Source organism: Myotis yumanensis, unplaced genomic scaffold (assembly GCF_028538775.1).
Source record: "Myotis yumanensis isolate MYYU_CA2020_CCGP unplaced genomic scaffold, mMyoYum1.0.hap1 SCAF_6, whole genome shotgun sequence".
In the NCBI taxonomy this organism is placed as follows: Eukaryota; Metazoa; Chordata; class Mammalia; order Chiroptera; family Vespertilionidae; genus Myotis; species Myotis yumanensis.
Window position 1 is genome coordinate 12692433 of NW_027223757.1, and position 16885 is coordinate 12709317.

The following is a 16885-nucleotide window of genomic DNA, read 5'->3' on the forward strand; positions in this document are numbered from 1 at the left end:
CTCCCAGCGTGGTTAAAGCTGCAGCTCTAATATTCAATGGATCTTATCACAAAGGGTGTAGACACTTCCTAAATGAAAGCACCATATGCCTAATTATTGAGCTATATTTACACCCGTAGCTATCTCTGAATGAAACATTTCAGCTTTTGCACTCACAAATATTTCTTTGCCCCTAAGGTATTTTTCTAGATTTCATTCTTCTCTGTTCTCCCCGTTCTCCCCGTTCTCCCCCTGCAACCCCCCAATCCCCGTCACACCAATTCAATCAATCAATCAAAGAATCTGAGTATTTGAGTGATAGCAGGCCAGGAAGCCAGATGTAACTGGACACTGGTTTTCCTAAGGATGAGCATCACTTCTGTGAGATAACAACTGAAACAAGGCAAAAGAATGCTTACTTTCCTGCCACAGGAAGCAGGGATTTCGGCAACAACAAAGGAAGGTGGCAGCAACAATACAAACTGTTGGTTAACACGGTAATACTCCAGCCAACACTTCCTTTCCTTTCCTGGAAGTGACTTCTTGAATCCAATTACTTATGGACAACCGCTTTTCTTAAGAAAAGTTCAAGCTAGCATTTCAATCAACCCCTCCCTAGTTGCTAAGAAATAAATACTGTTTTTATTTATGCTACATGCCAGGCATTGTGCTGAGAGTCACATATATCTTCTCCTTTAATTCTTACAACAACACTGCAAAGGAATTATTAGCTCCATTTCCCAGATGTGGGAAGGGAGTCCCAGAAGGGTTTCCCCTGCCGCCACAATTCTAATCTGCCTACAATTTTGGTGACATGCTTAAACTGTGTCTCATTTTGGTTATATTTAAGACAAATTGCCTTCCACTTTACATTCTGGGCCATGAACTGATGAGATATTTTCAAGGAAAAGGTGTCTCCACACTTAGGGGGTCTGCTTGGAAGATAATATATAAAATTAGCCACTCACAGGCCAAATACAAATAATAAATGCCAGGGGAATTTGCAGAAGGGAGAGATCAGTAAAGGTTGGGAATGTGAGAGAAAACTTCATGAAGGACAAGGATTTTGAGCAAGTGAGAAGACACTCCATTTGAGAGGACTATGCGAGTTAGTTGAGGCAGAGTCCCTTCTAACTTAAGAGATACGACTCACCGGGCTGGCGTGGTTGAACATAGACCTGTGAACCAACAGGTCACAGTTCGATTCCCGGTCAGGGCACATGCCGGGGTTTCAGGCTCAATCCTCAGTGTGGGGCATACAGGAGGCAGCCAATCAATGATTCTCTCTCAACACTGATGTTTCTATCTCTCTCTCCTCCCTTCTTCTCTGAAATCAATAAAAAAATATTTTTAAAACACAGAGAGAGATAGGACTCAAGGAGCAAACCAAGGCAGATCTGTAGATTAGGAATGTCAGCCTAAGCAGCTAGAACTTCATTCCAGAGCAACGCTTTTCAAACATTAGTCACCCGTCCAGCAGTGTCAGCATCACCCAAGAGCATGTTAAAAATGTGACCCACCCAGACCTACTGAATCAGAACGTGTAGGGCAGAGCCCAGCAATCTGTCAGCAAACATGCCCTCCAGGTGAATCTTTGAGTAGCTAACTCCATAGGAAATGAAGGACCACTAAAATCTCTGAGCTGGGCAACAGGAGCGAAGTATTATTTTAAGAAGGTTCATCTAATAGTGATCTACAGAATGCATTTGAAAAGGGACCATTTGCAAATTCATAAAATTCATAGTTAGTACCATGCAAATATTTATTTGAGATAGCACTTTTCAGGAGATAACAATATTAAATTAGGAAACAAAGTTCTTTCTCCAAATATACCTTCTTATAGAGAACATTTTTATTAAATTCTAATTTCTCTTGTGGAAAATAACACCTAACCTATGACTTTTCATTTCAGTGTAGCATTACTTATGAAAACACCATTGTCCCTCAAAACTTTTTCACTAGGATAGGAAAAAAAACACACCTTTAATTAGGTGTATCATATATAAAATTAAAATGTAAAACAAAAATAAAAATGGTTCTTATTAATGTAGTCCAATTTCTAGATAATAATGGACAGAAATAAATGAGAACTTTACCTAAATTAAAATCAGCAGCGCTCTCTTATCCACTGAGGGATCCATTCTAAAAATCCTCAGTGGATGCCTGAAACCACAGATAATACCAAACCCTATATATACTATGTGTTTTCCTACACATACATAACTATAATAAAGTTGAATTTATAAATCAGCCACAGTAAGATTACCAAAAACTAACAATAAAATAAAACAATATACTGCAACAAAAGTTAAGTGAATGTGGTCTCTCAAAATACCCTAGTGTACTGTACTCACCCTTCTTGTGACGATGTGAGAGGACACCATACCTATGTGACAGGTGAATGGCATGGAGATTGTGACATCGCGTTAGGCTTTCATTGACCTTCTGATGGTAAGGGTTGCTTGCGCACAAGCACCGGCACACAGGAAAAGCCGATCTGATAACCAGGGTGGTTACCTGACTAAGCGTCAGGGAGCACGTACAGCAGGGAGACGCTGGACAAAGGGAAGATTCACACCCCCGCACAGGACAGCGGAGATTTCATCTCGCTACTCAGAAGAACGCACGATTTAAAACGTCTGAATTGTTTATTTCTGAAAATGCCCATTGGATATTTTCAGACCATGGTTGGCCAGAGGTAACTGAAACCGAAGAAAGCAAAACCATGGCTAAAGGTGGACTACTGGACCTGAAAAACAAAACGCTGGGTATAAAAATAAAGCAGGTGAACTCCAAAATGAAATGGAACTTTTACGTTCAAGGAGGTGTGGGCCTTCGGAGGAATCTCACCAGTATCTATATTTATTTCAGCTGTATTACAGCTGCTCAAAAGGTATTTAATGAGCGACCTTCACAGCCAGTTTACAAGTCATGTAAGAAAATGAACACAGTTTTTCATTTTATAAATTATTCTGAAAGCAACTTTAAAACTGGAAAAGGTGTTTCCTATATGGATATATTCTTTATTCACTCACTAGATGCAGTTCTGAATCACTTTTGACTGCTATCAAAAGTCAAGTGTCATAAACCAAAGAACTTATATACTTATACACATAGCCCATGGACACAGGCAATAAGGTAGTGAAAACCTGAGGGGTGGGTAGGGGCTGGGAGGATGGGGAAAAGGGAAAAAAAAGGGAGATATTTGTAATACTATCAGCAATAAAAAATACATTTTAAAATGAAAAAACACAAAACAAAAGTCAAGTGTCCCCTCAGAAGACAATGGCTTGTAGGCCATGAGGATGGTGGAAGGGTCTCTAAAGATGGTTGGATTCTACTTCCACATTATGTGATTATATAAACGTGGGGACTGTCACACTTAACCTCTGCATATGTTTGCTTTAAAACACACACTCATTCAACAAATATTTACTGGGTCACATTATGGGCAAAGCCCAGTGCTAGCTGACCGGAGGATAGATAAGGAGAAAGCTCTTTCTCCTGCTCAGCATGGTGGCTCTGGGGCAGATTCACAGCTAGCAAGAGCCAACCTCACAGAGATTCTGTACTCTTAGAGACAGAAAAAACCAGAAGCACTTCCACGCTATGCTGCCATTCTATCTTATTACTGATAGAACACTTAATTAATCATACTTTTTATTCACCCTAACTGCTAAAGCAGCTTTCAACAGTAGTTAATGAATCATCTTCATTTTTTATGCTCCTCATATTGACCAAACCCCACTTTTTTTTCTTCTTAAGCTACTGAATTCTTCATCACACACTCTAAGCTAAGTAACCCCTAGGAGGATTAAGTAATGAAGACTAACCAAAATGCTTAATAGGAGTGAATGTGCACAACATATTAACACATGCCAATTATAAAACACGCTTTTGAACTACATAAAATTCCTTTTAAACTTATTAAGAATACCATATAAAATTGCTGGCTTGGGCTAAAAATTCCTGAATACACAATATGAACCGTTTGAGGCATTTCTAACTATGAGTTGAAAACCTGTACTTGCCATTTTATATGCCACTTTGACTACAAAAGTAACACATCTTAGAGAACAGCATCCTAAATATTCTAAAATTACTATTATCTCAAACCACAATTTATAAAAATAATGTAGCATGCCAACTGTTATTCACCATGTTAATGTCGTCTCAAAGCCAAATTTAAACAGTTCTGGCACTAGGCAGACTTTTATGAACTAACCAAGGTCAGACTACAAGTGCATTTTGAAATATGTACCTCTTTGCCATCTTAAAAAAGCAGGTCTAAAACCACGTTATTAAGAGGAATTAGCAAAAAGTAAAATAAAAAATAACAAGCCCAAACTTCATAAACAAGTCATGCCTGTCTTTTATTCTAAAATAAATACCTTAGATGAAAAGTACATTTACCCTATTTGAAAAACTGAAGGCTTCTAACATACAAAAGATTGGCCTGCCCCTTCACACATACAGATGTATAGTTGCCGAAACCGGTTTGGCTCAGTGGATAGAGCGTCGGCCTGCAGACTGAAGGGTCCCAGGTTTGATTCCAGTCAAGGGCATGTACCTGGGTTGCGGGCACATCCCCAGTAGGAGGTGTGCAGGAGGCAGCTGATCGATGTTTCTCTCTCATCGATGTTTCTGACTCTCTATCTCTCTCCCTTCCTCTCTGTAAAAAAAAAAAAATCAATAAAATATATTTTAAAAAAATTTAAAAAAAGATGTATAGTTACTGCTATGAATTCTTATGAATGATTTCCTTTTGGTTAATTTTTCTCTTTAAGAATTTAACTTTGTAAGACTTGCCAATTTTTCTGGAATCAATAAATCACTTCTGAAATTCTATTTGGACTACTTTTGATCTTCAACCATAATCTTAAAAGAAAAGAAAATCATTCTGATGAATTCTAAAAAGAGAAAGATCCTCCCCCCACCCCCCACTTTCGCAGATCTCCAGAGATGCCATACTTCCTTAAATATCTGATGCAAAACCCCAACTATTACTTAACAGTGAAGATAAGCCAGTGGGAGCTTAGCTGACATAGATGTTTTCAGCAGTCCTCTGTTATCTGTGGTTTCAGTTACCCAAGGCCAACTGCCGTTCAAAAATATTAAATGGAAAATTCCTGAAATAAACAATTCATAAGTTTTAAATTGTGTGCCATTCTGAGTAGTGTGATAAAATAATAAAATGCCTAACCTGCACTAACCCTGGTGTGAATCGGCCATTTGTCCGGAGTATCTAGGCTGTATATACCCCCGGACCCACTGTGAGTCACTTAGCAGTCCTCTGGGTTCTTAGATCAACTGTTGCTGTATCACAGTGCTTGTGTTCAAGAAACCCTTATATTATTTAATAATGGCCCCAAAGCACAAAAGTAGTGATGCTGGCAATTCGAATAGCCAAAGAGAACCACACAGTGCTTCAAGTTAAAAGGTATGTATGTCTAGGAAAAAACATAGTATATATAGAGTTTGGTACTATTCAGTTTCAGGAAGCCACTGAGGATCTTGAGTGTATCCCAATAAATAGGAGGCTGTGCTCCTATCAATAAAGACTATTTTTTATCTTAGGTCCCAACCCAGACAAGAGCAAAATTTTCTGTAAGTTTTTTTTAAATTAATTTCTATTGCTTTCAGAGAGGAAGGGAGAGAGAGAGATAGAAACATCAATAATGAGAGAGAATCATTGTTCAGTTGCCTCCTGCATGCCCCACACTAGGGATGGAACCTGCAACCAGGCATGTGCCCTGACTGGGAATCGAACCATGACTTCCTGGCTCATAGGTTGACGCTCAACCACTGAGCCACACTGGCCGGGCTTCTAAGTTTTTGAAAATAAAATGCTCTCTATTGCTTTTCAGGACTTTGCCTCCTTCGAGAGTCCATGTCCATTAAGCCAGGTTAGAGCCACATTCTCTGATATTCCACCCAATAAGCCTCCAAGCTCTGCCTTCTTCCTAATCCTGCTCCTTTAAAAACTTCCTTGTAGTTTACAATTCACAATGAGGAAATGTGGTTAGTCAACCAACACAAGAGAAAATGTTGCTCAAAGGCAAATTAAATATACAAGATACTGTTCTATCACCTATGAAAGTAATATTCAATAGACTACATTCATTATATTATAGGAGGAAGTATAAATTGTTTATGGAAAGTAATTCCTCAAAATATACAATGATCCTTTGACCCATTTCATTTCCCCTTTTAGGAATTTAAAGGGAAGTGCTACTTACGGATGTGCTGGCAATGAAAAATGAGGCAAAAACTTAATGGACAAAGGTGTTTATCTCAGCAATTTTTATAAAAACAAGAAAATTATAAATAATCTAATTGTTCAGGACCAAGGGAATGGTTAAAAAAAACTAGGATCTTTTTTCATATATTATACTACCGTACAATGACACATTGAAAGAAAATGAAAATAACATATATATATAGTGTGTGTGTGTGTGCGTGTAGTGTGGCTGCAACTGTAGAAAGAAATAACCTATATGTTGGGGTAGGTGTACTGTTGACACTACTTGTGACTGAGTGACAGACTGAAGGATTTATTTTTCTTTTTCCTACTCTTGTGTACCTTTAAAAGGTTCTTTCCTAAGCAAGCATTAGTTTATAATGAAATAACACAATGAAAGATGCTTACTTCTTCTACAAGCATATTCTCACTCTTGCTAACACAAATCTCAGAGTATAACCATTTTTGCTGGGCCGCTTTAGTGATATACTTCTCACAGCAGCCTTTAAGAAGCAATACATCAACGAAAGGGAGGCCCTGGTGGTGACATTTCTGGGAATGAGATTCTGAGACTGGGCACACACCCCTGCGCTGCCTTACTCATCCCTCAGGTCTGTCCTTCTGCCTGATGCCCTGACAGACAGACACAATGAGGAAACGCCCGCCCTTTTAGTAGTTCCAGCACATACTCTTATTAAAGAGGAACTAGGGTCAGAAGTCATGCCCCAAGCATCAGCTCAGGAAAGCTGGGCACGGCCACCGGCAGAGTGGGCCAGGAGCCCTGGCCTTCTATGTCCTGACTCTCTCTAGTCCCTTAGAGGAATCAAGTGTTCTACACAGGACTTTGAAAAGGCCATCAGTGAAGAAGGATTTGGCAGATACTGAGATTTCAGCAACAGCTCAAGTCTCTGGATGTCATTCGCAGCCTGGGTACATCAATTATTGCCACACCCTTTCCTATGAACTACTGGCCTAGGCAAACGGGCATCCCCACCAGTGTCGCAACAGAGACTGTTTCAGTGCTGCTCTTCAACTCCTTGCAGAACTTGGTGTCCTTCATCAGGTTTCCAGCCCCTCACTGGCAGGCCTCCTCTCACTCTGAGAACTGGAGGATAATCAATGGGAGACCCACATATCAATACGTGGAAAACTGCCCCTGAAAGTCCATGTAATGGGGCCTGAGTGTCACTGGATGAAAGGCTGTAGATAAGAGTGATCAAAAAGTAGTGCAGAAAACCAGGGACTGTGCCTTTGCTAAGCTTAAGAGCCAGTGGACTGACAGAAAAAAGGAAGTGAGGGAGGCAATTTAGTTACAAATGTCAAGCCACTAGGAAGGATACCTACCTGCGCCTTTTAATTTTATTACCTCTGTTCTGAATTATCTGCGGGCCTGCTGCGTTCTAAAGTACCTAAAGCAACTGCCAGAGTATCCCAGACACAAAAGAGGGCTTCTCCCCTTAAATGCTCTTAAACCTTAATCTCATTAAGTTTCCTTTCAAGCACCTACTGATCTCAGAAGTCTTTATCAGGACTCAGTGGGGGAGGGGCAGAGCTGCTGCATTTAGGGCGAAGGAATTAGCCAGTATTGCTTTCTCAGGATATACCTTCCCCAGCAAAGATGTCTCATCTCCCCTTGGATGGATGGTCTCAGAGAGCTCTGGTGCTGGCCTGCCACTCAGGCCAGAGCAGGAGGTGGAGTCAAGCCATTAGAGTTGAGATAGCACAGGCTTAGCGAGGCCTGGGCGCTAAGAGGCAGTTCCCATCTCTATCCCGATGGAGTGCACTGTTTCTCATCTATAAAATGAGTACCAGGCTTCAGGCTCTCTGAGGCCCTCCTGGGCCTGAAACCCTAGTCAAGCTAAACTCAAAACTCTCAAAAAAGGCCCCAAATCATTGAGTTATAAAGGACAACTGCTGTATATGAATTTTGACTATCAAGTGACAGACTGAGCTCTGATTATAGAATTGATCGTGATTATATAAATGTTTGCCAAGTCTAAAATAATTTTCTTCTCTCTTCTTAAAAACATTCCTCCAAAGACAAAACAGGTGAGAATGCACTTGACTCAACCTCTTTCTCTATTTTGGGGAACAATTTCCATGCTTAAGGAGATAACTCAGGAACTGTGATTACTCTCAGAAGATGGTACTTCAGTAACAAGCACATTAGACTGTGAGAAAGAGACAAATTAATTCTTTACCACATATTTTGAAGTACACAAGCTGAAGAAGTATATACTTTTAAAGATACCTAAGCCTTTTGAAATGTGGCAGAAATCTGAGAAAATCAGAGTTGACAGCACCACAATAAAAGAAGAGCTGTCTGGAAAGATCATTGTGATCCCTTTAAGCATCAAACTCATTTGAAGTTGTTTTTGATAACTTTCTGAAACTTAATTACCCACATCCCTGATTTATCAAACAGTATATGTGAAACAACATAATCTTGGCTTAACAGCTTTAGGTAATAATTAAAACAGTAATAATAGGAAGTAGCATTTATTATGCACTCACTACATGCCTGATACCAGATTCTAAGTGTTTTGTGTGAGGGTCACATTTAAGCCTTCTGATCCAACAAAAATGGGTGCTATTATTATCCCCCTTTTACAAATGAGAAAATGAAGCTCTGAAAGATTAAAAAAAACAAACTTATTTAAGGTCACAAACCTTGTAAATGAAAGAGGCCCAATTCAGACCCAGGGCGTGCATCTGACTTCAGAACCAGCCCTGCTTACCACCATGTTGCTACAAGTAGAGGGAGCAGGAAAAGGTAAGGGCATCGGAGAATCTCAGGACCTACTTGGGCGAAGAGAGCTGTGTGCTCCTGGAATGAAGGATCTATAGATTGGTGTAATTTTGAATGTCTGACTACTTTTTTAAAAATGTAGTCCTTCAGGTTAGCTATCAGTTCTTCTGTTACACATAGTGCAATGTCAAAAGAATACGTACCAAGATGTGGTGCACACACACTGGAAACTCAGTTATAAAAAAAAAAAAAAAAAAAGAACAAAATCTTCCTATCTGTGACAACACGGATGGGCCTAGAGCTTATTATGTTAAGTGAAATAAGTCAGAGGAGGACAAATACTGAATGAGTTCACTTACCTGTAGAAGATAAAAAACAAAGGAACAAACAAAACAGAAACAACTCACAGAGAGAGAACAACCAGAGATGTTGCCGGACGGGAGGAGAGGTGAGGAGATGGGAGAAAAAGGTGAGGACAGTTGGGAAATACAAACTATAAGTTACAGAACAAGTCACGGGGATGTGAGGAACCGCATAGAGAATACAGTCAATAATATTGTAGTAACTATGTATGATGACAGATGGGTGCTAGACTTATCATGGTGACCACTTTGTAAGGTTCATAAATGTCTAATCACTGTGCTGCACACCTGAAACTAATACAATATTGTATGTCCACTATAATTAAAAAATAATTTAAAAACAAAAGAGGATATACATTTAAAGTTTAAAAGAGCCCCCATGCTGTCACAGCCTACTTCTCTAGGCTATCTCTCCTATCTGCTTTTCTCCCTCCCATTTTTCTCCCTCACCTCTCCTTGGAAAGAATGCCCAATTGGATGATTAGATATGCTATGCTTCCTGCAGAGACATTTATAAATAGGAAAAATGCCTATCAAACTTTCCCTGGGCAGCTTTAGAAAGATGAAATCTTCTAAATCATGCCAGTAGTAAGATTTAGAAAAAAAATTACTGTAGGTAACATAACTTAACAAGAATATGAGGTCAATTTGATAATTCTGAAGAATTACATTGTACTAGTATGTGCTTTGTACTCTGCATTAGGGTCAGCAAATAATGAAGACTTATTTGGCATTTTATTTAGGATGTGATCCATGATAGGATAGTGAGCAACACTCAACAAGGTTGGGGCTTCCATTCTCAATTCAATTCTACACCAACTGGCAACATGACTTCCAGAACAATCTTTGTGTATCAGTGGCCTCTACTGTAAAATGAATAGCTGAGCTATCTCTAAGGTCTCATCCAAATACAATACTTCATGATTTAGAGCATACGTTTACTTTTAAAAATCAGAGTTATAATTTTTAGGGCATATTGTTGGTAAAAGAAAAATTAATTTGCAGAGTTTGTGTAAAGGACCTTTAAACAGATTTAGGAATGAAGCGTTGGGGCGGGGGGCGGTTAAAGGTAGTTCAATTACTTAATACTAAGCAAGGCACTAGGCTAAGAAAAGTCAACAAGACTTAAGTCTCCCCAAAGAAAGAATTTCTTCCTTAAGCTATCAAACGCTGGTTTCTTCTTTATCATTTTTGTCTACTCATGAGAAAGGCATTTCATAGTATCTCTGGAGCTCACAGAATGGCTGCTTCTATTTTGACCAATCAAAACTCATTTTTGACAAACACATACGTTTCTATGGTTGTATAGGTTATAAAGAACTTAAAAGGCCACAGGTTCTCTACTGGCCTATGGGGTAGAAGCAGGCTCCAGGGCAGTTTTGATCTGCCCATGTACAGGCATACCTCATTTTATTGCCTTTTGCTTTATTACACTTCACAGATGTTGCTTTTTTTTCACAAACTCAAAGCAAGACCCTCCACCAGCAAAAAGATTACCACTCACTTTATTGCGAATCTCATTTTACTGCAGTGAGTGCTCTGGAACCTAAGCAGTGACACCTCTGAGGTATGCATGTGAACTTGGTCCTCAGCACTCACACAGACCTGTGGGTATTCCCTCCCTCTGACTGTGAGGCACATCTTTTAAACTCACTCAAAGAAAGAATTTGTACTCCCATAAATTATGAAATAGTTTAATACAAATATATGTAGATTCTCCACTGAATTCCCACAAATTCAGATCTCATACAAAGGCATTCTTTACACATGTGAAATACTAGGATACATTTCTCCAGATGGTTTCGTTTAGTAGCTCACATAAGAAATGCAGATGCAGTAACTCAAAAATGCATTTACCTCTTTTCACACCCTTAGCTAGATTCTAAGTCCTAACTACAGCTCCTTTCTATGAATCTTAAGTTACCTGATAAGAGGAAGACAGAATACTCCTCTCAGACAGATTACCAATAGTTTACAGAAGAATTACGCTGAACATAATTGATTATCCATTAACAATCTTTTCTTGCTTTCCTATATTAATGTTCAATAGTCAGTGTCTACTCCGGTGCTTACACTGTTGAAATCCAAATTTATTCATCTACCTGTTAGAGAGAGAGCCTTCCCGCAACACTCCATGAGGTACCTGTTCTGGGAACGGTCCTATCAGTGGGGAAATTTGCATTTGCCCATATTCAATGTGTGTGTTTCAGAGCAGGGAGAGCAAAGCAGGCAACGTAACAACACAAGGGTATTTAATAAGCTCCTTCAGAGTCAGGTCTTCAAAGTGTGGCTTTTATTATTTTGCAAAAATCATTCTCCACACCAGAACTACCCATACAAGTAAACTGGAAAGTTAAGTTTCAAAATAAAAGTTTTGTTTTAATCTGCCAAAGTAGATTATTCCTATGTCTGATCTTTAATAAAAGGGTTAACTGTTAATAGTTAACATAAATTATAGATTCAAGAACAATCTAAAGCTAGTGTAATGTATGAAAATGTATTTTAGCTATCAGCCATCAAAATAAAAATATTTTTAAACTTATAATTACATAAACAGGTCTGTAATCAAAAAAACTAAAGCCTGTTTAGAAGCCAATAGTAACTCCACCCACCGCCGATAGGACCTGATGCCTTACCTGATGGACCCCCCAACTGGCGAATCAGCCCCAACCCCCACCCCATTTGGGTTGGTGGGGACTCCGCCCAAAAAAATCATCTTAATTTTTTGAGAAATTGACAATTTTTCTAACTTCTGTGCTTCATTATTCTAATACTGCTTTTAAAGCTAAGGGCAACTTGAGTACAATTTTTAAAAGATCAAACTCATGAAAATATATACTATATATGTCTTATAAATTTCAGGGAAATTCCAGAGTTAATTTATTTACAAACTTACCATGGGTGTGTGTGTGTGTGTTTGTGGGTGTGTGTGTATGTGTGTGTCAATTTCAATTTTAAGTTTTACACCAAGATTGAACATCCATCAAATAAGTACTGGAAAGCAGATAATGCCTTTTTGTGGAGTGCACTAGGCAATATCCTATTTGAAATGACAGAATGTCTTCTCTGGGCACAAATTTGTTAAAAATTTATCACAGTACCAGTAACACAACTGTGTTGGCAATACAAAAATAGTATTGGCTGTCTTTAAACCAAATAAAAGTTTGGCTCAGAAATTAGAGACTACACTCCCCAATATTAGACTAAAATATTAGACTTGCCTATATCTTTTAATTTTACTATAAAACTATTAGTACATTTAGGTGTAATAGAGAACCTAAGTATGTAAAGAGAACAATAAAATATAGGAACGATCAAGATCAAAACCAAGGCAAAGATCCATTGGTTCAAGGCAAGGAGTCCACAGCGGTACCTGGAACGGAATCTAAATGTGTAATGTTAAAAGTCCAGTGCCCTCTTCACAATGGGCAACCACTCTTTTCTCTCTGAAACTGCACATTTACAGCCCAGTTTTAGACTAACATGAGTTACTTTGTTATTTTTATTTACAAAGGAACACATCTGCCTGAACTAATCTGATGAAAAACCATAATCCATTTCTTCCCTTTAGACTTTGACTAAATACTGAAGCTAATTATGCTGGCTTTTTTTTTTTTGGATTCTCACAACATGGAATATAAAGAACACATTTAGTTCCACCACTTTATGCTAGACTGGGCAATTTCAAAACATCTAGGTGCTAACATACGGACATGGAAGGCAACCTAAATTCCCTTTCCATGGTTAATTAAGACCTTTTGATTTAGAGACCCAGATAGCATGAACCTAATAGGGCCAGATATGCATGCTGCTAATATGACTGCTACTGTCCCGCTGCTTCTGCTCTAAATGCACTTTGAATCACTATTAGTCAGTACCAATAGCTTTTTAACATCCATACATCTTTAATATTTAAAATAACTTCCTTGGACAACAATGAACTCCACTAACCGGCAGATCACAGGAAATTAGAAGCACGAGACATGTCAATTACATTGCTTCAAATTTAAGGAAAATATAAGCAGATAAAGATTTAGGGTGAATTTACCTATGGGTTTTGGTGGGGTATTTTTAAGGAGGCTGGGGATGAAGAGGGGAGGGAGATGGCTGGTGAGAAGTAGAGCTTTTTCCGCCTTCCTCGTTCTGGAGCCCTGATAGATGTTCCTGGGGAAGGCAAACTGCTGGACCAAAGCTGTCAGGGGGAGGGAGTGAAAATCCATTCCTGCAAGTCTAGGGGGTTTCTACGCCTGAGGAAGGGTCTCCAAGCAGAAAAGCTGAAGGGCTGTGGAAGGAAGCTGTCTGCACAGGGGGGATGAAGGCATGCTACCCAGGGAGACTAAAAGGGACTCAAATCCACTTTAACTTGCTCCAGCACAGCTTAGCCAAATTCATCTGGTCTCATAGTAAAGTCACAAATCCTATGACAATCGAGCGTATTCCATTCTGTAGCCACTCAAGCTGAATACCAATTCACCTCCTCAGAATTCTCTTTCCTGTCTGAAAATGGGAGGGCCAGGGAGCTTTCGCCCCGGATTACCTACCCAATGTCAAAACGCCAAATGTATATTCAGAGACTCTGAAATTCTTTAAAATGACAAAAACATGACTTCCCTTCGTAATGTATTTCAGCAAGCTGAATCAAGAGGTGAGATGAAATGTTTTTTAATAGGGTTCCAACATCTCTTGGACCGAGTACAAACCTGGCTGGTATAATTTCACACGGGAGACTAGCTGTGGAAAGGGGCATGTCCACATGCCTGGCTACAGGTGACACAGGTGACAGGGAGGAAGTCCAGGTTTTAAGTCCTGACTCCATCAGTAACAGGCTCTTTCATCTCTAAAATGACTGTCTAACATTATTTTAAGGTCAACTTCAGCTTTAAGCCAGTCATGAACTAACCACATGTTACAAGATCTAAATGAAAATAACGAGAAAGAAATTATGAAAGACTTATCGAAGTCCATGTTTGTCCTAGATTAAGTCTGTCATCATTGTGCTGCCGTAGAGGCAAACCTGTTGCATCACATGAAATACTTCTTTTTCTGACTACACCAGAAAGGCAACAGCCAGTAGGTTTGGCTTTTTCCATTTTTCATTTTTTAAAAAGTTAAACACAGTGTGCGCCCCCCTCCCCCATGGTAGCAAGTTCTCAAGTTTCACTTTGATAGTCTGAAAGTACACACACACACACAGCAGGATGCCACCTGGCAGGCTGGGGCCACATGCCTGAACGCTGGGGTGTGCTGGCTTGCTGTTAGAATCTTTTTATCATGTGTGATTGATGCTTAGTGTTTACATTGGCTTCATTTCAAAGCCACGTCCAAGTCTTCCTGGGGGCTGTTTGGGACCTTCAATGCCGCCGTTCTCAGCGACAATTAACAGTATCAGCCAATGGAAGAAAAAAGAGGTTTTGCACACCACTTGCCCATGCATTTAATGCCTCCCTCGTGTGGCCTACGCTCACCGGAGCATGCAAGTTAGAAGCAACGGAATTCAACCTCGGATGGTAACTGGCCGCATCTATTACGCTACTGAAAAAAGGGGAAATGAAAGAGTCTTTGGCACCACACCTGGTGGAGGTAGTAAACCTCCATCCATGCCCCCCGAGACTGTAATATTACAGTATGAATAGTTTCAAAGGTTTGTCGTTTCTCCCTGCACAACACGGCGGGTAGGGAGGAATTTCTAGCACCGAGCACTCACCTCTTTGATCTTTGCCCTCTTCTCTCGGATGGCGGCATCGGCCGGCTCCCGGTCCACCGTCCCGATGGGCGGCACGAAACGCACCGGGGGCAGCCCCCGGTACGCCGCCTTGTCACGCAGCTGGTCCTGGGCCACCTTCTCCTTCTCCAGCAGGATGTCTCTCTGGATCTCCTCGGGCAGCTTCTGCAGCGTCTCCTTGGCTTCCCTGAGAGCCCGCTCGTGGTTTTCGCGGATCCTGGCCAAGTTGTCCTCCAGGGCGGCGGCGGGGTCCCCGGGCGCGCCCTCCTCGCCGCGCCGGGCTCGCCCTTCGGCAGGGTCCTCGGCGCGCGCCCCGGGCCCGGGCTTGTGGTCGGCGGGCGGCTGCAGGGCGGGGCTGGAGTGGAACAGGACCCCGCTGAGCAGCTTGGAGGAGTCGGGCAGGAAGAAGATCGCCCCGAAGCAGAGCGTGATGAAGGCGCTGAACACCAGGAGCAGCACGAACTTCTCCGTCAGGCGGAAGGCGGAGGGGCCCGACCCCTTCCTGCCGCCGCCGCCGCCGAGCCCCCCGCCCAGGCCGCCGCCCAGGCCGCCGCCCGAGGGGCTGCCGAAGAGAGGCAACAGGCCCCCCACCGGCATCGCTCCCCCCGCGGCCGCCGGGCTGCCCGCTGTCCGCTGACCCTGCGCCCCGCCGCTCAGCAGCCAAACTTCGCCGCCGCCCGGCGTCAGCGGCTGCGGGGCCGGGTCCTGCGCATCCAGGCCGCCCCAACCCCGGGGCTGGGCGGCAGGTAGCCCCCGGGCAAACAACTCCCCTCCGGGTCTTCTTCCTGGGGCGGCTCCTTTGGCAAACAAGCAAGCGCGGCAGACAGCTGGCTGCAGCCCCTGCGGGAGAGAAGCAGTGAAACGCAGCAATTACTGGGCTGGTGATAAAGTTTCCAGCGGGTCCCCGCCCTCCGACGGCCGGGGGAGCCTCCGGGACTGCTCCCCGGGCGCGGATTCGCGAGTCGGGCTCAGGGCACCGCCCTCCAAGTCCAGTCGCTGGACTTGGGGTGAAGTTTGCGGGTCCCCGGGGGGCGAGGTGTCCCGCGCACACCTGGAGCAGGGTCGCGTGCGGGCACCGCCTGGAGAGGGGAGCGCCCCTGGGGGCAGGAAGCGCGCCGCGTGGGTGGGGGGACTCGTCAAGTTCGCCCCCTGCGCATCTTGGACCGAGACCGGCTGCCTCTGCTTCCCAGGCAGCGGCTGAGCTGGCAGCCCGGCAGCCCGCCGCCCCGATCGCCGCTCCGCTAGCTCGTGCGCCGACCCGCGGGCGATAGGGAGCGCGCCGTGCCGCACGCTGCCCTCCGCCGCGGCCCCGCGAGCACTAACACCACTGCCGGGCTCCCGGGCGGTCGGAAACGGGGGCGGGGCCGCGGCCGCAGAGTGATGGCGCGGCCGGGCCAATCGCGCGCCGCCCAGGGGCCCTCGGGGGCGGGGCGGAGGCGGGGAGGGGGCCGGGCGGGGTAGGGAGTTTACGGGAAGCGCTGCCTCGCGGGGGCCCGGCCGGGGGCGGCGGGGAGGTCCCGGGTGCCCCCGGGACGCGCGGCCGGGGGGAGCGGCGCTGGGGAGGGAGTGCGGACCCGCGGCGGAGGCCGGTGGAGCCAGGCGGCGGGCGGGGCTCGGGGAGCGCATCCTGCGCTGGCCTCGGGCCCGGGTGATGATGGTTCCCGAGTCGTCCAAGCGGTTCCTGGGCTGACGCGGGACCTCCCGGGCGCACCTCGGACCGGTGCAGAGTCCAGTGGGGCTCGCCCCGAGGGGCCGCCGGCCAGGGCAGGGTCTCCAGGGGAATCGCGGGCACTGGGTCCTATGGAAGCGCGTCTTTTCCACAAATACCCGCT

At 43.4% G+C, this 16885-nt stretch overlaps 1 protein-coding gene across 1 annotated transcript in view; it reads right to left on the bottom strand.

Annotated features, from left to right (window-relative positions):
* MAN1A1 (mannosidase alpha class 1A member 1) overlaps nucleotides 1-16349 on the bottom strand; it is a 152165-nt gene extending 135816 nt beyond the window's left edge. The window contains exons 1-2 of the mRNA XM_070417580.1: nucleotides 16105-16349; nucleotides 15036-15893 (exon numbers count right to left, since the gene is read on the bottom strand). Of these exons, the coding sequence (XP_070273681.1) occupies nucleotides 15036-15650 (615 nt within the window). The 5' untranslated portion in view covers nucleotides 15651-15893; nucleotides 16105-16349. The remainder of the gene's footprint in view (nucleotides 1-15035; nucleotides 15894-16104) is intronic.
* Between the last annotated feature and the right edge of the window lie 536 nt (nucleotides 16350-16885).